General features: G+C 31.5%; 2 protein-coding genes across 2 annotated transcripts; both read left to right on the top strand.

Annotated features, from left to right (window-relative positions):
* The first annotated feature begins 1,858 nt into the window (after positions 1-1,858).
* Positions 1,859-10,634, top strand: LOC115951793 (histone-lysine N-methyltransferase ATXR4-like). The gene is made up of 7 exons (XM_031068938.1): positions 1,859-1,895; positions 3,726-3,862; positions 5,702-5,815; positions 8,640-8,709; positions 8,829-9,008; positions 9,414-9,485; positions 10,365-10,634. The coding sequence occupies exons 1-7, from the start codon at positions 1,859-1,861 to the stop codon at positions 10,481-10,483; spliced, it is 729 nt and encodes a 242-aa protein (XP_030924798.1). The 3' UTR covers positions 10,484-10,634.
* A 3,297-nt stretch (positions 10,635-13,931) lies between these two features.
* Positions 13,932-19,753, top strand: LOC115952942 (alcohol dehydrogenase class-P-like). The gene is made up of 10 exons (XM_031070311.1): positions 13,932-13,968; positions 15,758-15,894; positions 17,738-17,784; positions 17,910-18,235; positions 18,341-18,423; positions 18,517-18,592; positions 18,673-18,734; positions 18,928-19,023; positions 19,123-19,284; positions 19,545-19,753. Exons 1-10 carry the CDS (start codon positions 13,932-13,934, stop codon positions 19,659-19,661), a joined length of 1,143 nt encoding a protein of 380 aa, XP_030926171.1. The 3' UTR covers positions 19,662-19,753.
* Positions 19,754-27,755: the final 8,002 nt, after the last annotated feature.

Genomic DNA, 27,755 nt, shown 5'->3' with positions numbered 1-27,755 from the left:
CTTCATCTTAGATTCTCCGTTCATGATCTTGGCTTTATCTTAGGTTCTCCGTTCTGTGACTTCACTACTAAGTGGTAACTTCTATCGATTATTAGTTTACAATATCATTTTAGTTTATTTGTGATTTTGTGTATGTTGTGGATTTGATTTACAAAGCATTATTGTTGTGAAATATAGTTTACAGAATATTATACTATTGTTTGTGTATGTTGTGTTGATGAATTTATTTGTAGATAAAATGGTTGCTGCTGTTGTGTTGATGAATTTATTTGTTAATAAAATGGTTAGCTTATAACAATTCTTTGCCTAGTTATATATTTTAATTAGACTATTTATGATTTATGAGAAATGATTATTAGAATCGTAATTTCATTTATTGTTTTTTGGTTTTGGAATTTGTATAGATGTGGACAATGAAGTGATTGAGGATGATGATGACATCAATTTGGAATCATTTGGTGATGAACTTGATGCTCCTCCCGGATTTAGAGATAAAAATCATCCTATTCAAGTTGAAGATGAAGAAGATGAGGATGACGATGATGATAATGATGCTAGTGGTTGAGCATTTGGTTCACATCATGATATTGACTTCAATTTTCTTCATGAAAAATGAGGCTTGTCCTAGATGTGAGCCAAATGCTTTGGAATATATTAAGTCAGCCAATACGGTACATACACCTTGGTGTGTGTGTGCGCGCATTTTATTTTTGTTTGTTTTCTTTTGTGGACCAAATACAAAAAGTTTGTCAATTGCATCCAATGATTAAGCTGAAGCTTTAACTTCATAAACCCACGTTGGCTTTTAAATGGTGGAGAAAATCCAAGTGAACTTTCTTTTCTTTTCTTTCCCTTCATTTCTAAGATAAAATAGAAGTCAATCTTAGATAATTTCAGTTCTGTTTCGAAAAGAAAGCTAATTTATTTCGTGGGAAAATTTTTTATGTTGCACAATGATTGCATCAGCAAAAGGCAAAAGCCTAAGATAAGGAATTTAATTGAACAAAGACGATCTTTTTCCATTTGCATTCAAAGAGAACCACCCAAATTTTCAAACTGATTATATCATCAACTTGTGAAGGAGAAGCAAACATAAACCAGAAAGATGGCGACATGTATAAACCAACCAAAATTTCGGTTCTGTTTCAAAAAGAAAACTAATTTATTTCGCGGGAAAATTTTTTATGTTGCACAATGATTGCATCAGCAAAAGGCAAAAGCCTAAGATAAGGAATTTAATTGAACAAAGACGATCTTTTTTCATTTGCATTCAAAGAGAACCACCCAAAATTTCAAATTGATTATATCACCAATTTGTGAAGGAGAAGCAAACATAAACCAGAAAGATGGCGACATGTATAAACCAACCAAAATTTCGGTTCTGTTTCGAAAAGAAAGCTAATTTATTTCGTGGGAAATTTTTTTATGCGGAGGTTCTGTGTTTTTTTGTAGAATAGAATCTGTTTGAGAGCTTGTTGTGTTATTTATAGTTAAAACTTAAAAAGGAGTTTTGAAACAAAACTGAACCAAACCGTAAGTTAAGAAAAAAGATTTTACCTGTAGCCGTTCCAGCAGTCTGATGTTAGGTTTAATTTGTAGGCAAACTTTTTCTATTTTAAAATGAATTAGATTTAACTATGTCATCAGCAATCTAAAAATATCCTAAATAGATGACAGTCGATCTTTATTTTGATAAATTGATAGATGGAAGATAAAATCTTAGTTGGACCATCCTTAATAAGTCTAGACCAATAGTATAAATACCATCACAGAGAGACAAAAACAGAGCACTCACATTCAAAACAAAAGTGATCTAATTTCAGTCAGAAAATAACAGTCGTCGCATTCCAAGTTAGCCATGTCAATCACAGCCGGTCAGGTCATTAAGTGCAAAGGTGAACCACCACACTCTTCTTTTCTCAATATGACCATGTTTTTATTGTTGTTTTCTTCTCTGTTGCTGTTTATAATTATTTTTTTTTCGTTTTGATTGATCTTATGCAGCTATTTAAGTGGGACTATATGTATAAATTGATCACCTTTTAGTTTTGTTGTTTAGAGAATAGAGACATGCACTTCTTCATTGCATGCTTTGGTGTTTGCATTTTCGTGAGTTGACATCTTCATGGCTTATTATTCTGTGTCAGATTTGTAGGAACAGTTTATTTAACTAAAGTTGAAAACTTTTTCTTGAAAGTAACTTAGATAAAGTTAAAAGGAGTTGAAATAATATAGTAGGACTCATAAATATTACTAAAAAGTGCAATGAGACTCATAAATAGTAGTAAAAATAAGTTGAATAGTAAAAAGAACTGGCCTTTTAATTTGTGCCAAACGCACACTCAATATATTTAAATTCTCTTTTTATTAAATTTTATTTAATTTAATAAACAAACTTAAAAAAAAAAAAAACACGTGCACACAAACATAAGCAAATACATGAAGTTTTATTATTTTTTTGAACGAATTTTCATATTTTAAAATCATTACATGATAATTCATTATTAGTTGTTATTATTTATTGTCAATGTTAGTAGGTATGGCCATTTTATTTTGTTTTAAATTTGTATAACATTCCATTTAAAAAAAATATTTAGTATAACATTTTTATTTTTATGTAATTGTCATTATCTATTTTTCATTGTTTTTTATAAAAATATTTTAAACTAAATGATGAACTTAACCCACTAGTATTGTAATTATTGACCCACATAGTTACACTCATTCATACATAAGTAATACACTAAGTGTTTACTTAACCAATCATATGCTTGAACAATTACTAACTTTACTTTCTTTTTTTTCTTTTCTTGAAACACTAACTTTATTACAAAAGTTATTATAACATGATAATAATACACATGTACATGTAATAAACCCCTTGCATTTATTAATTATTAAATTATATAAAATTATATTATATTTATATTATACATGCACACCTTCACACACACTAAATTTCATACAAATAACAATATAACAAATTAAAAAGTAAAAAATAACGAATATAATCTGTATCAAAGACACTTACACACATATAATATAAATAAAGAGAGAGATACTCACAACTCACAAATACCCACTTTTTACTCTTAAAGTCGGAGATACTGAAATAGTCAGACAGAGAAAAGAGATGAAATTTATGAGAATTAGATCAGAGATCAGATTAGAAACGGAGTGTCATAGAGATATGTGATTTGTATTGTTGTTTGGTTTTGAGATGGGTTGATCTATGATTAGGATGTGCAAAAATATTTTAAAGGATAAATTAAACTAGTAGAATAATATATAAATATATATATATATATATATTTATTTATTTATATTTATATAAAACCTTGGCTATATATATAATTTATTTTTCAAGGCAGAGGGTTTAAATGAACCTTGAAACAAAATGGGGAGATTAACTTTACTTTTTTTTGATAATTTGATAGTTGGGGATGGAGAGATTTACAGACTTGATGTTTTCATTTAGAAATACTTAGAGATGCCAATTAGTTGAGTTACAAGGATATTGGCAAATGTCATAGATTGATGCCCCTTCCATCATTCTTGAAATTTAATTTAATTTTTTTTTGATAATTTGATAGTTATAACAGGGAAGATCCATTTGAATTATGGATATCTTTATTGGAAACACTATGAAGTTGTAACTAGTTGAAACTTTAATGTTGTATTGGAATTAATTAGTGGACTAAATTGGATATGTGTTTTAATGTAAGCCGCGGTGGCATGGGAGGCTGGAAAACCATTAGTGATTGAAGAAGTGGAGGTGGCACCACCTCAGGAAAATGAAGTCCGCTTACAGATTCTCTTCACTGCACTTTGCCACTCTGATGTTTACTTTTGGGAAGCCAAGGTAACGCATTTCAGATGATATTTTTTTGATATTAACAATTCCCTATAAAATTTCACATCAGATTTCAGATATAGTTGGTAATAAATGCCTACTAACTAAAATAAATAACAAATATGAAATTCCATGTGGAAAAAAAAAACGGAGTATTTACCAAGTTAATATTTAGGGCAATACATTGAATAAATTATCATACTTTCAGTCCATTAATTACTAAGAATAGAATCATTTGCAAGTGTTTTGTAAAAGAACATATTACAATATTCAGACAATAATCGTTATAAAAGGGACACGTTTTTTCTCCAAACTAGCCCTCTAAACTTGTCCTATATCTTTTTATTGAATGTGAATTTTGAAAATCTAATTGTTGAATTATATATTTTTTATGTTCTTAACATGCATATCATATTTCATTTAAATCGGATGTTATTTACTATTCAATAAAAAAAACTTATTTTTTGTATATAATTTTTACCACAAAAAACTTGAAATTTAAACATGTCATTGATGATATAGTTATTGATATTTAATTTTTTTTTAAATTTTGCAAGTATGAACAATATAATAAGAACATGCAATCCAATGGTTAAATTTTTAGAATTCACATCCAATAAAAAGATATAGGAAAAGTTTGAAAGGTTTTTTTTCAAACTAGTTTGCCAAAGATATAGGAAGAGTTTGACGAGAAATTTCATATGGATTAGTTGCCAAAGTTCTTCTTTCTCCTTTTATTGTCTTTTTATAGTTAATATCATCTCTCTTTTGGTAGAAAAAATTTGAAAATTATATTTGTGGTAATTAATAGGTGTTTATTATAACCGTATATATTGTCCTAGGAATGGAGAGGCACAAAGATTTTGACGAGGTTTTTAAAGATTTTATCAAAGATTTTAACCCAATTTTTTTTTTTTTTATCAAAGATTAAATTTTAAACGGAACAGTAACCATTTTTCATAACAAGGGGGAGAAAAAGGGGTGTAACTTTTTCCTCTTCTTCTCTATTGATTCTATACTTCTCCAAATACAAGAAGAGAAAAAGGGTGATAACTTTTTCTTTTTTGTCTCATTGATCTAGACTTCTATAAATACAAGAATATCTCTTCAAATATAAATGATAACCTTACCCTTGTTTAACTTGCACCCAATTAGATAACATGCATGAAATTGTCCAAACTAAAAGGACATAAGTTTAAAATACAAAGGCAATTACAATAAGCATTAATTTTTAGCATGCATTTGTATGTGGATATATGGGGTTGTAATTTTATAGGAAATTTCTTCAGAATTTTTTTTATAGGGAATATTTGTAGAATTTAACATATAATTTTTTTACATTTCTGATTAATATTTTAATAAGAAAGGTCCATTATTTTTTTTTATAAATTTTTTGGGAGAGAAGGGGCACATCGATATAATAAGAGCAATAGACTTAGTAGAATAAACTTTTTTATTGGGTGTCAAGTTTTGGAACTTCGGGTTTTTTTAATTTAATTTAATTATTATTTTTAAGCTTGGCAAGGCAAGTGCATATTCTTAAGAAATTTCATACTATACAAATGAAATTTTAATATATTGAATTATTGCAAAATAGTAAATGCTGTTATATTTGTAATTAATCATTTATTAATTTTGTTGGTTCCATTTCTGAAATCAAATTTGGTATTAAGGTGCGGGGAAAAATGCTTGAAGTTAGCCACGCTATTTCCATGTAATTTATAAACAAGATTTGATGAATGTATTTACAGATTGATTGGTAAAATTTGAGCATGCTCAAATTAGACTGGTGGGGTTGAGGCTGTATTCATTTTGTAGTTGAAACTAAAATGTCCCTTTATATTGCAGGGGCAGAAGCCGCTGTTTCCTCGCATATTTGGTCATGAAGCTGGAGGGTATGCAGCTGCCGACAGTCTTGACATACTTCAACCTGCTACTTTATCTCCTTTAATGATCTCAGAGGTCAGAAAATAAATTTCTTGGGTTCTTTGTCATAGTCAATGAAGGGAGTATAATGAAAATTTAGGGAAGAAGGATTTATTATTTATTTATTTTTTGAGATGGTTAGAAATATATACATTAATGTAATGTGCTACTGACCTTGCAGCTTGAACCCCTCCCTCTGCTCCCCCCAAGCACTTAGTGAATGGGGAGGTACCATCCCACCTGCAAGGGCAGATGGTTAGGGAAGAAGGATTCTAATTGCTCATTATATATGGCTTTTTTTTAATAGAAAAATTTATTATGGTGGAACACCTTAACTTTTTGTTTGGGGAGGAGGGGGGAGGGGAGAGGGGTGGAATCCAGCAAAGTGGCTTTATTTTAATCTTCAAATTAGGTGGTTTGGTACCTATCCAATAAAAGAAAAAAAGAAAAGAAAAAGGTGGTATGGTATCTTCTTCTTTTGTTTCTTTCTCAAATCTAATTTATGATACTTAATTGAAGTTCCTCAATTGGAAACAATCTGAAGACTTATATGTAACAGTTCTTCTTTGACCACAACTTTTGTGCCATAACTTTTATCACAACTTTAATATGATCGACTTTAAGTGGTTGCCTACCACTTTCACACGGATCCACCGCTTACAGTTGATCAACTATTAGAATTTGCAACTTACACCTTTGAGAATGATGGTGATGTAAATATGCCCCTTCCGTCAACATCTGTTATTGCTGTGCCATTAAATTACAAAACAACGTTGTGTTTTAGTTGAAATATAATGAAATTTTAAAATAGGATATAAGTAAATAAATCTAATTAATCAAAACAGAGACAAAATTTTCCTCATGGTTCACCTTGCTCCACCTTTCACCTGCCACCATCTCACAGCCCAAAGTCACTTCCCATCCACCATGCGCTGCCAAAATAGAAACCATACCTGAAGAGACAGAACAGAAAACTTACTCTCTAGATTTTCCAATCAAACTAGTTTTAAATCTTATGCTTCAAATCCCAGATACGAAGCCTTTATATACTGAAGCCCGTTAATCCACTCACTATTAGATTTATTTATTTAATTTTTTTTATCAAGAACAATCAGAGCATAGTACCAAGTCTGCACCGTCCAATCGCACATGGTTGCAAACCTCCTTCCCCCCCTCCCAAAGAACACTACAACCTCCTTTTCTTACCTGAGATTGACACGTAAAGAAGCACAACATCAAAACCATGTGTAAAATTTTCCAAGGCTTTATTTTTATTTTTGAATTTTTCCTCCAACTCTTCTGCTCCCTCTTTTATATCCAAAAAAGAAAGTAAAATTTTATCAAGACTCTTTCATAGTCTTCTTCCTCACCTTTTCTCCTTCTCTCTCTCTCAAATTTCAAACAAACCAATAACCAAAAAGAGAGATTGGGGGAGAATTTGAGAGAGAGAGAGAGAAAGAGAAAGGTTGTGCATGCCAGCCCAAACGGACTTGAATAATTTTAGTTTATTTTTTGATAGAAAAATGGCTGGTATTTTTGTTTATTCTTGGCTGGTGGTGTTGATTGGGTCTGAATGGTGTGGATGGGTTGATTTATGGCTTCTAAACTGATGGTGGCTTGCAGTGTTAATTGGGATTAACAGTGGCTGGCATGCAGTGTTGATTGGGTGAAGATGTAGTGGTGGTGGTGATTTTTTATTACTTTTTTTTTGATAGGTAAGAAAGTAGTATTATTACTAGAACTCTAGAAGAGAAAAAAAGATACAAAGAGTTCACAGTAGTGAACAAAGAACCACAACAACAAAAAGAAATAAAGGAATCAACAACCTATTCTAAGGGACAAAAGAAAATCAGTAATAGTAGAACAATCTGAAAGACCCCAACACCGAGACCAATCGAAGAGAGTTTGCTGGCAATCTAACAATTGAGCCATTGATTTCTCAATATCCTCAAAAGAATGCCGATTACATTCAGTTCAAATAGTCCACATCAAACAGCCTAGTACCAAATTCCAAATATCGGAATCATATTTCCCAAGCCAATGGTGCCAACAACAAAGTAAGTCTACAATTGAACCTGGCATGACCCAATCAATCCCAAACAACTGAATCAAATGCATCCACATAGAATGAGCTAACGAACAAAAAATAAAAAGATGATCCACAGTTTCCTCGTTACAACAGCACATACAACAATGCTTTGCCAAGGGGCGACCTTGAAGCATAAGATTATCCAAAGTGAGAATTTGGCCATAGGCTACTGTTCACATAAAAAATGCCACCCTTTTAGGAACCTTTACTTTCCAAATGCCCTTCCAAGGGAAACTAGAAGGAGTAACATTTCGAATCTTATGATAAAAAGACCGAGTGTCAAACTTCCCACTTCCAGTAAGGCTCCAACAAAGACTGTCACCTCCACCACCCCTAGGAACTTGAGATTGGATCAAGTGAAGAAAGGAGTAAAAAGCTGCTAACTCCCAGTCGTTGAATTTTATTACTATTATGATTAATTATGTGTTTTTTTAAATTTATATATATATATATATATATATTTGTTTAAGACAGCATTGTTTTTTGGTGGGTTAAAAGCATGATTATGATAGAAGCTACTGAAAGGATGACAAATCATTGTCATACTTGACAGTGTAAATTACAAATTCTGATAGTTGAGAGGCTACATTGATAGGGCCTCGATACTAGGAGGGTGTAAAAGGCATTTTTGCCTTCTTTATAAATGGTTGCTGGTGCACTTGAGAAAGTTTATTATTTATGAAATTATGAGTAAATAAGACTATGATAAATTCAATGGTTTTGGCATTTCCCTTTTTTTTTTTAGTGATAATACTATATAGACATTTCCAGATGGTGGAGGAGCTTGGCTTATTAAGGAGTTCCTTCACAAAGGCTAATATCACAGATAAACAGATAGCTTGTATCCTACACATGGCAGAATTTTTTCTTTAGTTTCCATCCTGTTTTCTGTTTCACTTGTTTCGTGCCCAACATATGTATATATATTTTTGAAAGAGTACATTTCTTTGACATCGGAAGTTCTAACCAAGACATGGTACACTAATGTTCTGGCACGTATTCGTATTAATGCATTTCGTGTTGAATTGGCTAGGGAATCGTATCAAGATCTTCTTGCATTGGCAGCTGCCTCTGTAGATGCTGAAGCTGGTGTTGGAAATGCAGTTTATATGCTTCCATCGTTCTATAATCATGACTGTGGTAAGCTCTCATTTTCTTCTACTTACCTTAGCGCTTGCAGTGTATAAGGAATCATGCACATAGGTTGCTTCTATTATGTATTATTTTACCACTGAGATATGCATTTTGGGTTTATGTTCAAATTGAGCTGACATGCAAATAAAAGGGTTTGTTTTCAACCACTATATTTTGGTGCAATGCTTGTGAAATTGAGTTGTCTCGAATATTGATCTTTTCCTTTTTCACCCAAGCATCTTGAAAATGTATAAGATCATTTGTATAAAAGCTAAACTGGACCAAATGAAATAGCTGAAACTTTTAAGGGATAGTAATTAGGCCCGTATTCACTATTAAAAACCTCTGCAAAAGATGCCTTTGATCCAAAAGAACAGAAAAAATATTGAATTAGCTGCCATTTCACTGCAGATCCCAATGCACACATATTATGTATACAGAATGCAGAGGCCAGATTGAAGGCACTTCATGATGTTGAGGAAGGTTTGTCTTTTTTATTGCAATTTCTGATTTATTTATTATTTGCTTTGGGTTCTTCCTCCCTTCCCACGTGGTTGCTTTCTTTTCTGATAATATATACATATTTTGGTTTTATTTTTTAGTACTTGCTAGTAGGGTATAGCAGACTTGAAAATATGTTGTAAGGTGGAAGAGGAGTCCTAAGCTGGTTGGACAGAGAGACCATCACTCCCATTTTTAAATTGCTAGACAGATTGATGGTTTCTAATAACGTATGCACCACACAGTAGTTTTATCATGTAGAGAAAAAGAAAGAGAAATCACAGACAGATGTGAAGCTGCATTCAATGAGATTTGTCCTGTCATATTTATAAATAGCCTTCATACTCCAGCATCTTTTTGTTACAAAGTAAGGCTATTTTCATCTGTTAGATGAGGCCCCGTCAAGCTGCTTGTATGCTAGAGCCCATTCGAACAAAAAATCATGAGATATGGGAAAAAGAGAGTATGAAGGCAGTTAGTTGAGACACAACGTTGATATGATCATATGCTATTGGCGAGAAATGTATGAGCTTCATGAGAGGAGGGTGTACCTAAATTAAAGAAACAACAAATAAAGGAATATTTTCAACAAAGTCTATCCAAACATAATTTATAGTTCTTAAAACCACTTTCTTGAGCTACTTTTTTCTGTTTGCTCTGCTGCAATGTGGATAATCACTGGGGGAAAAATGTTAGATCAATGGTTTTTAACCATCACTAACTACTACACCTCTGCAAGCCTGTTTTGGCACACTTTTTTTTTTTGGGTAAGTAGTTTATGTTTATGCATACTTATCTTTGCGAATTCTTACACTTCTCTTTAATATCAATGCATTACAAACTTTGTTTGGTATTTTTTAGGAGAAGAGCTCCGGATCTGCTATATTGATGCAAGTATGGGTCATGATGCTCGGCAAACTCTCCTGTCAAAGGGGTTTGGTTTTCAATGCAATTGCCTTAGGTGTTTGTCCCGTGATTAAGGGAATCATATGTTTTCTTGTTGAATATGATGTGACATTATCAGTGTGTATTTTTTTTATTGTTCAATTAGAAGGGTGAATTCCACTTTTGATTTCTATCATTTAATTAGCATTAACCCATAGATAATTTAGTATATTATGGCCACCTCAATTTTCCATTAATATTTATGTTTATGTTATGATGAGATTATAAAAAGAGAGAAGTGGTATGGACAGCTATGGTAGAAAAGGAAAGGGGGGGGGGGGGGGGTTGCTCAAGTTTGTAGTGAACATATGAATTTAGATAAATCCGTTAATGGCATTCGTGATTAAAAATATGCGTCTCCAAATGAGGTTATCAAAAGAGAAGAGTGAGAGTGTGAGATGGAGAGGTAAATGAGTTTTGAACTTTTGATTTTTTATTAACTAAAATGAAATCGTTTTTAATGTGAAACTGGAATCCACTAACGCTGAATAGGCCACTTACTTCATATGATATTAAGTTACTAATATATATTTAATACAAAATAAAATTGATCACTTTATAATTCACACCCACTATGAACACTTTTAGGGACACCCATTTCCTTCCCTTATACGCACGCATTGCTGTTTATGGTGGTCAGAGTTGTACTCATCATCACACGGGCGAGTGTGGAGGTATTGACAATGTACTCCCCCGAGTTTTTCCGCATTAGGTGCTTGGCAACATGTTAATTGTGTGTATGTGTTACTAGGGTGAGGTACGTGAATGTGTGAGTCTCTTTTCTTATTTTATTTTAAGGAGTTGCCACCAACCATTGGTTTTGTTCTAGGTGTGATTGGTCAGCTATTTGTCTAATTTATTTTAATTAACTAAAAATCGATTCAAGGGTTATTAAATTAATTAAGGTAACCAAAGTTTCGAATCAAAGATTCTTAGACTCAGAAGTTCGGTTATGAGTGGGGAAGGTGTTAGACACTCCATATTGCCTATCCAAAGGATAGTATCTTCTTTTAATTTAATCACAATGTTTACATTTTAGAAAAATAAATTAAATACTTGGCATTTGTTTTTGAAAGAATTTTTGTACAAACAATACATATACATAACATATGAATATTATTGCAAAGAATATGTACAAGCAAACATGTGAATATATAAAAATAACATGTGAATATTACATTGCAAGATAGTAAATATATATAACTGGCATGTGAGTATTATTTACTATGTATCTAGCATATGAATATATACTACTCTACAATATAAAGCAAAAAGGAGAGAAGAGGAGAGGAAAAAGTCACATTATGCCCTTTAAAGCAATAAACATATTTATTCTCATGCATAAACACAACAAACCAAAATGCTTAGTGGGGGGGGGGGGGGGGGGGGGCTTGATTATAGACCATTTATTCAATTGAAATGAATTATGGACATGTCGCAACCTCTTTCAAAATTGTGTCATTGAAAGGAAATTGGTTGAAAACAATTTTATTTATGTAGAAAGGTAAAAAAAAAAAAACACCATTATTTACATTTGAAAAAAATGAGTATTTTCCTTTTGAAAAAGCTCAAGACTTTTTTTTTTTTTTTTTTTTGAGAAGCTGGGAAAGACTTATTTTAAGGAAGAATGTTATAAACTTTTGGGAAAAGGGTTTTGAAAAAGGTTTTCCTCTTAACTTTCTATGAAAAGGTCTTTTTTTTTTTTTTTTTAATGGGAAAAATATAAGGAAAGAGCAATCTTATTTTAAGGAAAAGGGATTTTTATGCACCTAAGAAAACCATATTCAAGATTAAAATCAATGTTATTTAAGGATAGAGTTTTATTTAAAAAAAATAATTTCCAGGATTTTTTTTGGTAAATAAGAGAGTTTAAAAAGTGAAAATCTAGGGTTTTTGGTTAAGGCTTTAAAGAAATGTTAAAACTTTATACCTTTTAGCGAAAATGGTTTTGAAAATGATATCTATTGAATATTTAAAAATGCCCCATCAGAAGACTTTTTATTTAAAGCTAGGCTCGAAAAGTTTTCATTTTATTTTGTTTGAAAAACCCATTTTTGAAAAATGATGGCATTTGGAGCCTTTTTGCAAAACTATCTTCTTAGCAATGCATTTTTAAGAAGGTTTACTCAAATCAAGCTTCTCATTGTATGGTGGCTTAGGGTTCGCGGTGCCAGTTAGAAAGCTAGTACCTTTGAACCTTCGCACCCATGAGAAGATAGCAGAGGGAATAAATTGGGCTTAATGTAAGGCATAAATTCAAGATTTAAAGCAATAAAGGAATGTAAGAAGAACAATCATCCCAAGAGTGGCAGAGTCAAGAAATTTTCTCAGGGGGACCAGTGAATATATTTTTGTGTAATTTTTAGATTTATTACCAAATGTAAAAGAAAATTAATGGAAAATTTCAAAACTAAGGGGGCCATGGCCCCCCTTGGCATCCCCAAGCTCTGCCTATGATCCCAACAAACATAAGCAATACTAGAAGGGAGATTGAACTTATTACAAGAAAAATGGCTTTTAAGATTACTGCCCAACTTAGCAGTAGCATGGATTGCAGCACTACAAACTCTACTAGTCCAGCATAAATTGCAACTAAAAAAAGTCTTACTAATTTCTAAGTCCTCGTAAGTCCTCGTTTGGGAGGAAAGAAAGGAATGGGATGAAAATGAATAATTTTAGAATATTCTTCCATTTCCTTGTTTGGGAGTTTGAATGGAGGGAATGAAAGTCTATTCCATTGTTTGGGAATTTAAGTGGGAGAGAAAGGAATGGGTAGGGGAATACTTATTCTTCTCTATTCTCTCAAAACCTCAAATTTTCATTTCCTCTAAAATTAGGAGAAATTAAAGGGAATAGAATTAGATTTAATTATTTTTTTTTAATAAAACTCCTAAAATACTCCTATATATTTAGCATTTTATTTTAAAATAGGGGTCTAAAAATGATATTATCATAAAACGATTTCATTCATTTCCCTTTATATAACTCCCAAACAAGGTTACTTATTTTTCATTCTTTTATTTTAAAACATCCAAACAAGGTTACGTAATTCCATTCCATTTCATTCATTTCTTTTCTATTTTTTTTCCTTTGCTTAAATATATTTCAATTCATTCCTTTATGATCAGTCCATCACATTTCTTTATGAACTCCCAAAAAAAGCGTTAAATGAATGTAAATGACAATGACACATTTCATCTTTATATCGTTGACCAAATTTGTAATCAAACTTTTTCTATTTTAAAATGGATTAGATTTAACTATGTCATCAGCAATCTAAAAATATCCTAAATAGATGACAGTCGATCTTTATTTTGATAAATTGATAGATAGAAGATAAAATCTTAGTTGGACCATCCTTAATAAGTCTAGACCAATAGTATAAATACCATCACAGAGAGACAAAAACAGAGCACTCACATTCAAAACAAAAGTGATCTAATTTCAGTCAGACGATAACAGTCGTCGCATTCCAAGTTAGCCATGTCAAGCACAGCCGGTCAGGTCATTAAGTGCAAAGGTGAACCACCACACTCTTCTTTTCTCAATATGACCATGTTTTTATTGTTGTTTTCTTCTCTGTTTCTCTTAATATTTTTTTTTTTTTCGTTTTGATTGATCTTATGCAGCTATTTAAGTGGGACTATATGTATAAATTGATCACCTTTTAGTTTTGTTGTTTAGAGAATAGAGACATGCACTTCTTCATTGCATGCTTTGGTGTTTGCATTTTCGTGAGTTGACCTCTTCATGGCTTATTATTCTGTGTCAGATTAGTAGGAACAGTTTATTTAACTAAAGTTGAAAACTTTTTGTCGAAAGTACCTTAGATAAAGTTAAAAGGAGTTGAAATAATATAGTAGGACCCATAAATATTACTAAAAAGTGTAATGAGACTCATAAATAGTAGTAAAAATAAGTTGAATAGTAAAAAAAACTGGCTTTTTAATTTGTGCCAAACGCACACTCAATATATTTAAATTCACTTTTTATTTAATTTTATTAAATTAAATAAACAAACTAAAAAAAAAAACCACAGTGCACACAAACATAAGCAAATACATGAAGTTTTATTATTTTTTTGAACGAATTTTCATATTTTAAAATCATTACATGATAGTTCATTGTTAGTTGTTATTATTTATTGTCAATGTTAGTAGGTATGACCATTTTATTTTGTTTTAAATTTGTATAACATTCCATTTAAAAAAAAAATTAGTATAACATTTTTATTTTTATGTAATTGTCATTATCTATTTTTCATTGTTTTTTATAAAAATATTTTAAACTAGTATTGTAATTATTGACCCACATAGTTACACTCATTCATACATAAGTAATACACTAAGTGTTTACTTAACCAATTATATGCTTGAACAATCACTAACTTTACTTTTTTTTTTCTTTTCTTGAAACACTAACTTTATTACAAAAAGTTATTATAACATGATAATAATACATATATACATGTAATAAACCCCCTGCATTTATTAATTATTAAATTATATAAAATTATATTATATTTATATTATACATGCACACCTTCACACACACTAAATTTCATACAAATAACATTATAACAAATTAAAAAGTAAAAAATAACGAATATAATTTGTATCAAAGACACTTACACACATATAATATAAATAAAGAGAGAGATACTCACAACTCACAAATACCCACTTTTTACTCTTAAAGTCGGAGATACAAAATAGTCAGACAGAGAAAAGAGATGAAATTTATGAGAATTAGATCAGAAATCAGATCAGAAACGGATTGTCATAGAGATCTGTGATTTGTATTGTTGTTTGGTTTTGAGATGGGTTGATCTATGATTAGGATGTGCAAAAATATTTTAAAGGATAAGTTAAACTAGCAGAATAATATATATATATATATATATATATAAAACCTTGGCTATATATACAATTTCTTTTTCAAGGCAGAGGGTTTAAATGAACCTTGAAACAAAATGGGGAGATTAACTTTACTTTTTTTTTTTTTTTGATAATTTGATAGTTGGGGATGGAGAGATTTATAGACTTGATGTTTTTATTTAGAAACACTTAAAGATGCCAATTAGTTGAGCTACAAGGATATTGGCAAAAGTCATAGATTGATGCCCCTTCCATCATTCTTGAAATTTAATTTATCTTTTTTTTTTGATAATTCGATAGTTGTAACAGGGAAGATTCATTTGAATTATGGATGTCTTTATTGGAAACACTATGAAGTTTTAACTAGTTGAAACTTTAATGTTGTATTGGAATTAATTAGTGGACTAAATTAGATATGTATTTTAATGTAAGCCGCGGTGGCATGGGAGGCTGGAAAACCATTAGTGATTGAAGAAGTGGAGGTGGCACCACCTCAGGAAAATGAAGTCCGCTTAAAGATTCTCTTCACTGCACTTTGCCACTCTGATGTTTACTTTTGGGAAGCCAAGGTAACGCATTTCAGATGATATTTTTTTGATATTGACAATTCCCTATAAAATTTCACATCAGATTTCAGATATAGTTGGTAAATTTATTATAAATGCCTATTAACTAAAATAAATAACAAATACGAAATTCCATGTGGAAAAAAAAACGGAGTATTTACCAAGTTAATATTTAGGGCAATACATTGAATAAATTATCATACTTTCAGTCCATTAATTACAAAGAATAGAATCATTTGCAAGTGTTTTGTAAAAGAACATATTACAATTTTCAGACAATAATCGTTATAAAAGGGACACGTTTTTTCCCCAAACTAGCCCTCTAAATTTTTCATAATGTGAATTTTGAAAATCTAATTGTTGAATTATATATTCTTTATGTTTTTAACATGCATATCATATTTTATTTAAATCGGATGTTATTTACTATTCAATAAAAAAACTTATTTTTTGTATATAATTTTTACCACAAAAAACTTGAAATTTAAACATGTCATGATGACACAGCTATTGATATTTAATCTTCTTAAAATTTTGCAAGTATGAAGAATATAATAAGAATATGCAATTTAATGGTTAAATTTTCAAAATTCACTTCTAATAAAAAGATATAGGAAAAGTTTGAAGGGTTTTTTTTTTTTTTTTTTTTTTCAAACTAGTTTGCCAAAGATATAGGAAGAGTTTGACGAGAAATTTCATATGGATTAGTTGCCAAAGTTCTTCTTTCTCCTTTTATTGTCTTTTTATAGTTAATATCATCTCTCTTTTGGTAGAAAAAATTTGAAAATTATATTTGTGGTAATTAATAGGTGTTTATTATAACCGTATATATTGTCCTAGGAATGGAGAGGCACAAAGATTTTGACGAGGTTTTTAAAGATTTTATCAAAGATTTTAACCCAATTTTTTTTTTTTTTATCAAAGATTAAATTTTAAACGGAACAGTAACCATTTTTCATAACAAGGGGGAGAAAAAGGGGTGTAACTTTTTCCTCTTCTTCTCTATTGATTCTATACTTCTCCAAATACAAGAAGAGAAAAAGGGTGATAACTTTTTCTTTTTTGTCTCATTGATCTAGACTTCTATAAATACAAGAATATCTCTTCAAATATAAATGATAACCTTACCCTTGTTTAACTTGCACCCAATTAGATAACATGCATGAAATTGTCCAAACTAAAAGGACATAAGTTTAAAATACAAAGGCAATTACAATAAGCATTAATTTTTAGCATGCATTTGTATGTGGATATATGGGGTTGTAATTTTATAGGAAATTTCTTCAGAATTTTTTTTATAGGGAATATTTGTAGAATTTAACATATAATTTTTTTACATTTCTGATTAATATTTTAATAAGAAAGGTCCATTATTTTTTTTTATAAATTTTTTGGGAGAGAAGGGGCACATCGATATAATAAGAGCAATAGACTTAGTAGAATAAACTTTTTTATTGGGTGTCAAGTTTTGGAACTTCGGGTTTTTTTAATTTAATTTAATTATTATTTTTAAGCTTGGCAAGGCAAGTGCATATTCTTAAGAAATTTCATACTATACAAATGAAATTTTAATATATTGAATTATTGCAAAATAGTAAATGCTGTTATATTTGTAATTAATCATTTATTAATTTTGTTGGTTCCATTTCTGAAATCAAATTTGGTATTAAGGTGCGGGGAAAAATGCTTGAAGTTAGCCACGCTATTTCCATGTAATTTATAAACAAGATTTGATGAATGTATTTACAGATTGATTGGTAAAATTTGAGCATGCTCAAATTAGACTGGTGGGGTTGAGGCTGTATTCATTTTGTAGTTGAAACTAAAATGTCCCTTTATATTGCAGGGGCAGAAGCCGCTGTTTCCTCGCATATTTGGTCATGAAGCTGGAGGGTATGTATAACTTTAAGTTTTTAGATCCTCTCTCTTCAGACCACAATTGAAAATCCTAATAGGTTTAGTAAATAGTTTTTTAATGGCGTGAACTAGTACTAATTGATTGTATTGTTGTTGCTCAGAATTGTGGAGAGTGTAGGTGAGGGTGTGACTGAGCTCAAACCAGGAGACCATGTTCTCCCTATCTTCACAGGAGAATGTAAGGAATGCCGCCACTGTAAGTCAGCGGAGAGCAACTTGTGTGAAACTCTTCGGTTCGATAATGACAGAGGTCATATGCTCGCTGATGGCAAGACAAGATTCTCCAAAAATGGACAGCCCATTTACCACTTTCTTGGCACCTCCACATTTAGCGAATACACTGTTTCTCATGCTGGCTGCGTTGCCAAGATCAACCCTGAAGCCCCACTTGACAAAGTTTGTGTGCTTAGTTGTGGAGTATCCACAGGTCTGGAGGAGTTCTTCATTTGAAGAATAATAACTATATCAGTGATAATATTCCTACTATTTTTATTATTCTTTTCCATTGGTCTATTTGTTTTTGTGCTTGTAGGCATGGGTGCCACTTTGAATGTTGCAAAACCCCAAAAGGGTCAAACTGTAGCCGTCTTTGGATTGGGTGCTGTTGGCCTTGCTGTGAGTTTTCTTTGTTGCGGTGTTCTATACTTTCTGGCAACTGCAAAAGGATTAGAAAGAATTCTAAATCTCTCATCTTGTACTGATATTTAGGCTTGTGAAGGCGCAAGGATAGCTGGGGCTTCAAGAATCATTGGTGTTGATCTGAACCCTGCTCGTTTCGATAGGGGTGAGTCATTAATGTTATACATAAATATATGTTCCTATTTACATGTTGGCGATGGTTTTGATTCTGAATCTCTTTGGCAGCCAAAAATTTTGGTGTTACTGAGTTTGTGAATCCAAAAGATCATGACAAGCCAGTTCAAGAGGTTAGTTTGGACGCCATGGCTTGCTATTTCGTTATTAATCAGTTGGCATGACTAGCATGAATTTTGGGATTTCTTTTCTACTACATATTTTATGTTTTTGAAAATAACAGGCAACAAACCTGTTTTGGTGTATAAACTGTTTGCACGTCTCTCCCTGTTGAAACTAAACAGAGCTATGCCTGCTCAATTATAGGTGATTGCTGAGATGACTGATGGAGGAGTGGATCGGGCTGTTGAATGTACTGGAAGCTACCAGGCCATGATCTCAGCATTTGAATGTGTTCATGATGTAATCATTTAACAAATTTATAGCCATTTTCTCTTATTAGAGAATGCTTCCAAATCTCCCATTACATTTCCATCGACACTAAAATTTTATTCTTCTCAGGGTTGGGGTCTTGCAGTACTTGTTGGAGTGCCAAGTAAAGATGACGCATTCAAGACTCATCCTCTTAATTTTTTGAATGAGAGGACAGTTAAGGGTACCATTTTTGGCAATTACAGGCCTCGCACTGATATTCCTGCTCGGGTGGAAAAGTACATGAACAAGGTAAGCTTATATTTTCAGTTCATGAACCATTTCATTTTTCTTTCTTATATACGTATTTTGTTTTTATAAGCAACTGAAAATGGAATAAGCAGAGTGCAACTTTCTTAGATTATTATGAAATTTATAGACATACTTTTGAGTAAGTGCTAATGTTTTATTATTATGGGTAATAGCTTGTGATTGTTACTTTTATGTAACGACCAGGCCTAATTCTTTGTTTTTATATGCTTATATAATGATACCGTGAATTGATGTTGCAGGAATTGGAACTGGATAAATTTATCACTCACTCAGTCCCTTTCTCGGAGATCAACAAAGCGTTTGATTACATGTTAAAAGGGGAGTCTCTCCGATGTGTTATCCGCATGGGAGCTTAAAACATTACCGATATGGTGTGGGAGAATAAGCAATGTATGATCTTGCTTTAAATAATATTTGTAATCTTATATTTTTGGGAGAATAAGCAATGTATGAGTTTATGTCACTTGTTTGTGATATGTTAATACATACACCTTATTTTGCAACTCACATTTAATAACCTCATTCAAGGGCAAAACGATCATTTCACGTCCTAAGGGAAACACCGTAATTTTGACCTTTGATCTCAAATTGCATCATGTAAAATAAATCTTGAAAGCCTAAAAATCATAATGACTAGTCAAGAGCCTCAAACAAACCATCGGATTAAAAAATATCACGAAATTGAGTTTTAACGGTTAATATGCAACTACACGATTTAAGTCCAACCATGTGTGATAATGAATAATTGGTTTTAATTGGTCCAATTTAGGTCCAATTCAAATTTAGGACATGTCGTAACGCTATTAGTTGAGACCATGATTTATTGTAGGATTGCATGCATAGAATTTAATTTGGTGGAACCGTTATTATGAAATTCCTAAATGGACATAATTAATGGTTGATTGATTGAATTTAATGATAATTAGTCCTTATATAATTGAGGAAGTTTAGGGTTAGTTGGCTGAACTTGCGGCCCAAGACCTCATTAATAGAGTTGAAATTCGAGGAAATTTGAGCATTTAATGTCAAAATCATGCCAAACAAGCCAGTGGGTAGTTGTTACCGACCAACTTTGATCTCCAAGAAGTCTTTGTAAGGAGTATTAATTTTGGTGAGGTGTGAGGTGTGTGCATTTTTTACATGAGGGTGATGTACGTGTGAGTGAGTCTTTTACAATTTTTACTTATTTAATTTTTGGGAGTCACCACCAAGTCAATTATTGGTATTTTTAGGTGTCATTGGTCCCCTATTGTCTAATTCATTTTAATTGCCTAATTAACTAAGGGCCTTGCTAAGGACTCTTAAGCTAATAAGGTAGGATAAAGACTTGAACCAAAGACTTTGCACTTAAAAGCTAGATTATATGCAGAGAATGTGTTAGGCACCCTCACACCGCTTACCTTTCGAATAATACCTCTTTTTATTCAATCCAAACAATTTGCTTTTTGGAAAGTAACTAAAATTTTGCCATTTTTTAAAAATGGTTTATTTACAAGAAATATATATAAATAACATGTGAATATAACATACATATACACATACAACATGTGAGAATACTTAGAAATCGAAATTATCTTTATGGATATATTTTTTAATTATTAATATCAAATAGATCTATAAAATAATCTTACTTTACTCCATAATAAAATAATATATACATAGTTAACATGTAAATATTAGATATACACATATCTAGCATGTGAATAATATTAAGTAGAAAAAAAAATATATATATATAGAGAGAGAGAGAGAGAGAGAGAGAGAGAGAGAGAGAGAGAGAGAGAGAGAGAATGGTATCTCTTAATACATTTTATCATATTTAATTTCTTTTTCTTTTTTTTTGAGAAAATATCATATTTAATTCTAAGTGTATTTTTTTGGGTAGAAAATTTCTAAGTGTTATTCTCATGCGAAATAGCATTAACCAAAATAGTTAGTTTAGGGGAGGGGGATTTTTTGGCTTGATTGGATCTCATAAATTCAATTAATTTGAACTATGGACATATCACATTCTCTTGAAATCATTTTTGAAAAGGATTTGTTTGAAACATATATTTTTGGGAAAATGGAATTTAATGACTTTTTGGATATTTTTGAAAGAAAATATTTTGGGTATTTTTGGAATGGGAATATTATTTCTAAATTTTTTTTTTTGAAAAAGGGAGATCCCCTAAGTATTCTGGGAAGATATTTTGAAAGTCTCACGAGTTTTTGAAAATGATATTTTATAGAAGTAATTTCTCATATGTTTTTTATGGAAAAATATTTTCTAAGAAAATGGAATCTTATGTGCTTTATAAAATCATTTCCAAGGAGTAATTTTCAAAGTCTCTTAGAAAAATAGGATTTTTAAAGGAAAATGATCCATGGATTTTGTAGAGAAAAATATTTTCAAGATCTAAAATTCCCATGGTATTTTCATACAGATTTTTGAGAGATTCTATTTTTAAAGACCTTTGAAATCCCTCTTAGAATGTGATTTTGGAAAGTATAATGGAAAATTTATTCTTTGAAAAACTTGTGAAAATAATTTTTAAACCATTTGGGAAAATCTATTTGGAGAACACTTTGTTAAGCATTTCGAAAATTTGGCAAACATTTTTTCTTAAGAGAATTATTTGGTATAAGCCCAGTTAATCTATCGTAAAATATACTTTAAATACTAATAGCATAGAAGTATCTCTACACAAGTGAGACATAAAGATTGAATCAAACTTGTTAGGTTATATTTTTATGCAATTGGTATATCCTATAATAAATCACACTTTACTTGTATTTGGGTAGTTCTAAGTAGATTCAAGAATATCATGAGTATGTTGAAAATATTTTACAAGTGGTACTATTGAAGACATGAAGACCGCAGAAAGAAGCAAATGTGAAAAGTTGAAAACTGTTGTCTCGACATCTAGCTAGATACCTGCTTCTATCGAGATTTAATGAGGCTTAATACTTCTTAATCTATCAAGCTTTGTAAATTCCAAAATCTCAGAAATGATTTTCGGCTTATGATGAGGTGTCTTTTCTAGGGTTTTGTTCTCTAACCTACTAGATGATATAAAATCATTATTTTATAGTTGTCATCATACACAAAGACTCACACAGAGAATCTACATACTTATTGTGAAGCTATTGTGTTCTTATGCGCCTTAGAGTTTTGAAACCAAGTTGCTTTCTCTTTAACAAGTGTGTAGTGAAGAACTTTGCATCTAACAACAAGCTTCAAGTGGCTAGGGATTAGGCACAAATTGGAGATTTGTGTAATTGAAAAAGTCTCTACAAGACCAAGTCTAATTGGAGATTCGCGTAAGGAGTCTACAATAGGTAGGTACTTTGGGATAGACCGAGTAGTGGTAAGATTCCTTATACTTGTAATAACTTAATTATTGATTAGTGGATTTTTAAGAATGGTGACCTAAAATTTACTTGGTGAGGTTTTTGTCTCGTGAAGGTTTTCCCAATTAGTAAACAAATCACTGTGTTAGATTTAATTTTTGTTGCACTCTAGATTAAAATTGTGATTTATTGGTGCCCCCACTATATTGCATGTAATTGGACTTAATTAGTCAACTTGAGTTATTGAATTAATTAATTTGAGTCAATTTATAACCCAACAAAACTAACTCCCAAGCATCACGAATAAATTACATACTAATTGAATATTCGTGCATTAATATTTCCATAACATCAAACATAATTACTTTCTATAATTTAATCATGTGTATGGACCATTTTATACACTACTAAACCATATCTCTGCACCCATCTTCTAATATATAAATGTGTATATCATGGTATATACCTGTTCACACACAAACATATATATGATAGGAAATAATATGCAAACAAAAATATGTGAGTAATGGCTTCAAGGTTCAAAAACACAAACTAAATGCTTTTGGTGGATGCATTATTTGATTCAATTGAGCTAACAGGAAGTCATACCAATCTATTTATATTAACAGTTGGAAATGAAATCACGCATGACGCAATTCGAATGGTTATTAAAGATTAATTGTATTGCTACTAGCTAGGGACGGAGCTAGGACTTGGAGTTAGAGGATATAAGTACAAGCAATTTTTTTTTTTTTTTTTTTGGAAACTCGAAATAAGTATTCATTTAGAAAGTTTTTTTTTTTTTTGAGTGTCTTGCGTGTTGTCAAATCTGTGTGGGTGTTCACTTAGATTAGTTAGAATTGGCTTAGGAATTTTTTATTTTATTTTTTGTTTGTGTCTTGTGTGGGTTTATTTTGGGGTGTTGTTTGGGCTTAAGTTTGTTATTGGTAAATTTTGTTGCTGAGCTTGTTAAATTTATTTTAGATTTTAGATCAATAAAATTTTTTATAGCCTATAAAAAGATCAATAATATTATTGAGGGGGACAAACTGCAAATTTATTGAAAAAAATTTTGAAAAATTTGTTGGGGGGGGGGGGCCCCACAGCCAAGTATAGTTTCGTCACTGCTGCCAACCTTCTTTATCTTATTCTTATGTATATTTGCTTTCTCGGCGTTAATGTAGCGGAACCCACAACAATGTAAAGGAGTGGATGTAAAACTTTCTTTTGTCCTTTGCTTATTGTTTTCTAGCAATTTAATGGACTATTTAATCAAACTTGCTAGGTTATATTTTTATGTAATTGGTATATCCTATAATAAATCACACTTGACTTGATTTTGGGTAGTTCTAAGTAGATTCAAGAATATCATGAGTATGTTGAAAAAGATATTACAAGTGGTACTATTGAAGACATGAAGACTGTACAAAAAAGCAAATGTGAAAAGTTGAAAACTATTGTCTCGACACTTGGTTCGATACTTGCTTCTATCGAGATTTAATGAGGCTCAATACTTCTTGATCTATCGAGTTTTGCAAATTCTAAAATCTCAAATCTGATTTTCGGCTTATGATAAGGTGTCTTTTCTAGGGTTTTGTTCTCTAACCTACTAGATGATATAAAATCATTATTTAACAGCTGTCATCATACACAGAGACTCACACAGAGAATATACATACTTATTGTGAAGCTATTGTGTTCTTATGCGCTTTAGAGTTTTGTAACCAAGTTGCTTTCTCTTTTGCAAGTGTGTAGTGAAGAACTTTGCATCCAACAACAAGCTTCAAGTGGCTAGATGTTGACACAAATTGAAGATTTGTATAATTGAAAAAGTCTCTATAAGACCAAGTCTAATTGGAGATTAACGTAAGGATTCTACTATAGATAGGTACTCTGGGATAGACCGGGTAGTGGTAAGATTCCTTATACTTGTAATAACTTGATTATTGATTAGTGGATTCTTGGGAGTGGTGATCTGAAATTCACCTGATAGGGTTTTTTCCTTGTCAAGGTTTTCCCTATTAGTGAACAAATCACTGTGTCAAATTTATTTTTTGTTGCACTCTAGATTAAAATTGTGATTTGTTGGTGCCTCCACTATATTGCATGTAATTTGACCTAATTAATTAACTTGAGTTATTGAATTAATTAACTTGGGTCAATTTATAACCCAACAAAACTAACTCCCAAGCATCATGAATAAATTACATACTAATTGAATATCAGCGCAATAATATTTCCATAACTTCAAACGTAAGTACTTTCTATAACTTTTTTTTTTTTGAAAAAAGTACTTTCTATAACTTAATCATGTGTATGGACCATTTTATTCACTACTAAACCATATCCCTGCACCCATCTTCTAATATATAAATGTGTATATCATGGTATATACCTTTTCACATACAAACATATATATGATGGGAAATACTACACAAACAAAAAATATGTGAGTAATGGCTACAAGGTTCAAAAGCACAAATTAAATGCTTTTGGTGGATACATTATTTGATTCGATTGAGCTAACAGGAAGTCATTCCAATCTATTTATTTTAGCAAGTGGACATGAATCACACATGACGCAATTTGGATGGTTATTAAATATTAATTGTATTGCTACCAACTAGGGATGGAGCCATGACTTGGAGTTAGGGGGCAAACATATAAACAAATTTTTTTTTTTGAAACTCCAAATAAGTATTCATTAGAAAGTTAAGTTTGTTTGTTTGTTTGTTATTATTATTATTAATTTTTTTTTTTGAGTGTCTTGCTCTTTAGCCGCTTAGACCCTTTCTATTTTTTTTTTTTTTAGGTGTCTTGCATGTTGTCAAATGTGTGTGGGTGTTCACTTAGACTAGTTAGAATTGACTTAGGAATTTTTTATTTTATTTTTTGTTTGTGTCTAGCATGGATTTGTTTTGGGATGTTGTTTGGGCTTAAGTTTGTTATTGGTAAATTTTGTAGTTGAGCTTTTTAAATTTATTTCAGATTTTAAATCAATAAATTTTTATAGCCTTTAAAAAGATCAATAATATTGTTGAAGGGGGCAAAGTGCAAATTTATTGAAACAAATTTTGAAAAAATTTGGGGGGCCCATGTCCAAGTATAGTTCTGTCACTGGTACCAACCTTCTTTATCTTATTCTAATGTATATTTGCTTTCTTGGTGTTAATGTAGCAGAACCCACAACAATGTGAAGGAGTGTACGTAAAAACTTTCTTTTGTCTGTTACTTATTATTTTCTAGCAATTTAATGGACTATTTAATCAAACTTGTTAGGTTATATTTTTTTTTTTTTTTGTAATTGGTATATCCTATAATAAATCACACTTTACTTGAATTTGGGTAGTTCTAAGTAGATTCAAGAATATCATGAGTACGTTGAAAAGATTTTACAAGTGATACTATTGAAGACATGAAGATTGCACAAAGAAGCAAATGTGAAAAGTTGAAAACTGTTGTCTCGACACTTGGCCCAATACTTACTTCTATCGAGATTTAATGAGGCTTAATAATACTTCTCGATCTATCAAGTTTTGCAAATTCTAAAATCTCAAATCTGATTTTCAGCTTATGATAAGGTGTCTTGTCTAGGGTTCTGTTCTCTAACCTACTAGATGATATAAAAGCATTATTTTACAGCTGTCATCATACACAGAGACTCACGCAGAGAATCTACATATTTATTTTGAAGTTATTGTGTTTTTTTTGCCTTAGAGTTTTGTGACCAAGTTGCATTCTCTTTTAGAAGTGTGTAGTGAAGAACTTTGCATCCAATAACAAGCTTAAAGTGGTTAGGGGTTAGGCAAAAATTGGAGATTTGTGTAATTGAAAGAGTCTCTATAAGACTAAGTCTAATTTGAGATTAGCGTAAGGATTCTACTACTATAAGCAAGTACTTTGGGATAGACAGGATAGTGGAAAGATTCCATATTCTTTTAATCACTTAATTCTTGATTAGTGGATTCTTAGGAGTGATGACTTGAATTTCACCTTATTAGTTAACAAATCACTGTGTCATAGTTAACAAATCACTGTGTCAAATTTAATTTTTGTTGCACTCTCTAGATTAAAATTGTGATTTGTTGGTGCCTCCACGATATTCCATGCAATTTGACTTAATTAGTTAACTTGAGTTATTGAATTAATTGACATGAGTCAATTTATAACCCATCAAAACTAACTCCCAAGCATCATGAATAAATTACATACTAATTGAATATCCGTGCATTAATATTTCCATAACATCAAACATAACTTTCTATAACTTAATCATGTGTATGGACCATTTTATTCACTACTAAACCGTATCTCTGCACCCATCTTCTAATATATAAATGTGTATATCATGGTATATAATTTCTCACACACAAATATATATATATATATATATATATATATGAAGGTGATAAAATAATCTGATGGGCCGACCTTAATGGGCCGGACGGATTAAAACTGTTGGGCCTGTGTAAAGATGGTCCCACGCACCTCAAAGGCCCCTCGCTCACAGGTGTAGTAAGGGCCCATGATCCGAAATCTCTATTGCCTAGAAAAGCCCTAAGATCCAATAAGGGAAATTGTATCAGAGTCCCACATTGGAAAGATCTGGAAGTCAAGAAGAAAAACCAGCTTTCTATTACTATAAAAGGAGTAACATTCACGCAAATCAAGGTAGGAAAAATTGACCCTCCCTAACACTCTAGAGTAAAGAGACGAATTCTGACTTGACCTTCGGAGAGTATTTGGCCGGCCCCACACCGGTGCTCTCTAAAGGTTTTCTTTCGATCGTTTTTGTCGTGCAGGTTCGATTTTGAGCCGCGAGTACGGTGTGACCCATTGGTGACAATTTTCGACGTCATCAGTTGGCGCTGTCTGTGGGGATCGAATAACACTTAATCGTTTCCTAGACAAAAGAGTTACATGGTACTCACTCGCTCAATGGCAACCACGAATGACGTTCAAGAAGAAGCCCCTACAACTACCCTTGAGAAACAGGTCAGGACGCTCGCCGCAGCCGTGGAGCGCCTAACCAAACAAAACAACGACCTAGAAGAGCAGCTGAAACAAAAGAATGCGGCGGTCAATAACCAAGGAGCGGATCAAGAAGAGACCAGCGC

Source organism: Quercus lobata, chromosome 7 (assembly GCF_001633185.2).
Source record: "Quercus lobata isolate SW786 chromosome 7, ValleyOak3.0 Primary Assembly, whole genome shotgun sequence".
NCBI lineage: Eukaryota > Viridiplantae > Streptophyta > Magnoliopsida > Fagales > Fagaceae > Quercus > Quercus lobata.
The sequence above is the reverse complement of the archived record's forward strand: the minus strand, read 5'-3'. Positions and strand labels throughout refer to the sequence as shown.

Coding starts and splice junctions, on each gene's coding strand:
- LOC115952942 (XM_031070311.1), top strand. CDS start 13,932: ATGTCAAGCACAGCCGGTCAGGTCATTAAGTGCAAAG. Junction 18,593..18,672: donor CCCTGCTCGTTTCGATAGGG/GTGAGTCATTAA, acceptor TCTCTTTGGCAG/CCAAAAATTTTGGTGTTACT. Junction 19,024..19,122: donor CATTTGAATGTGTTCATGAT/GTAATCATTTAA, acceptor TATTCTTCTCAG/GGTTGGGGTCTTGCAGTACT.
- LOC115951793 (XM_031068938.1), top strand. CDS start 1,859: ATGTCAATCACAGCCGGTCAGGTCATTAAGTGCAAAG. Junction 3,863..5,701: donor TTTACTTTTGGGAAGCCAAG/GTAACGCATTTC, acceptor TTTATATTGCAG/GGGCAGAAGCCGCTGTTTCC. Junction 9,009..9,413: donor GTTCTATAATCATGACTGTG/GTAAGCTCTCAT, acceptor ATTTCACTGCAG/ATCCCAATGCACACATATTA.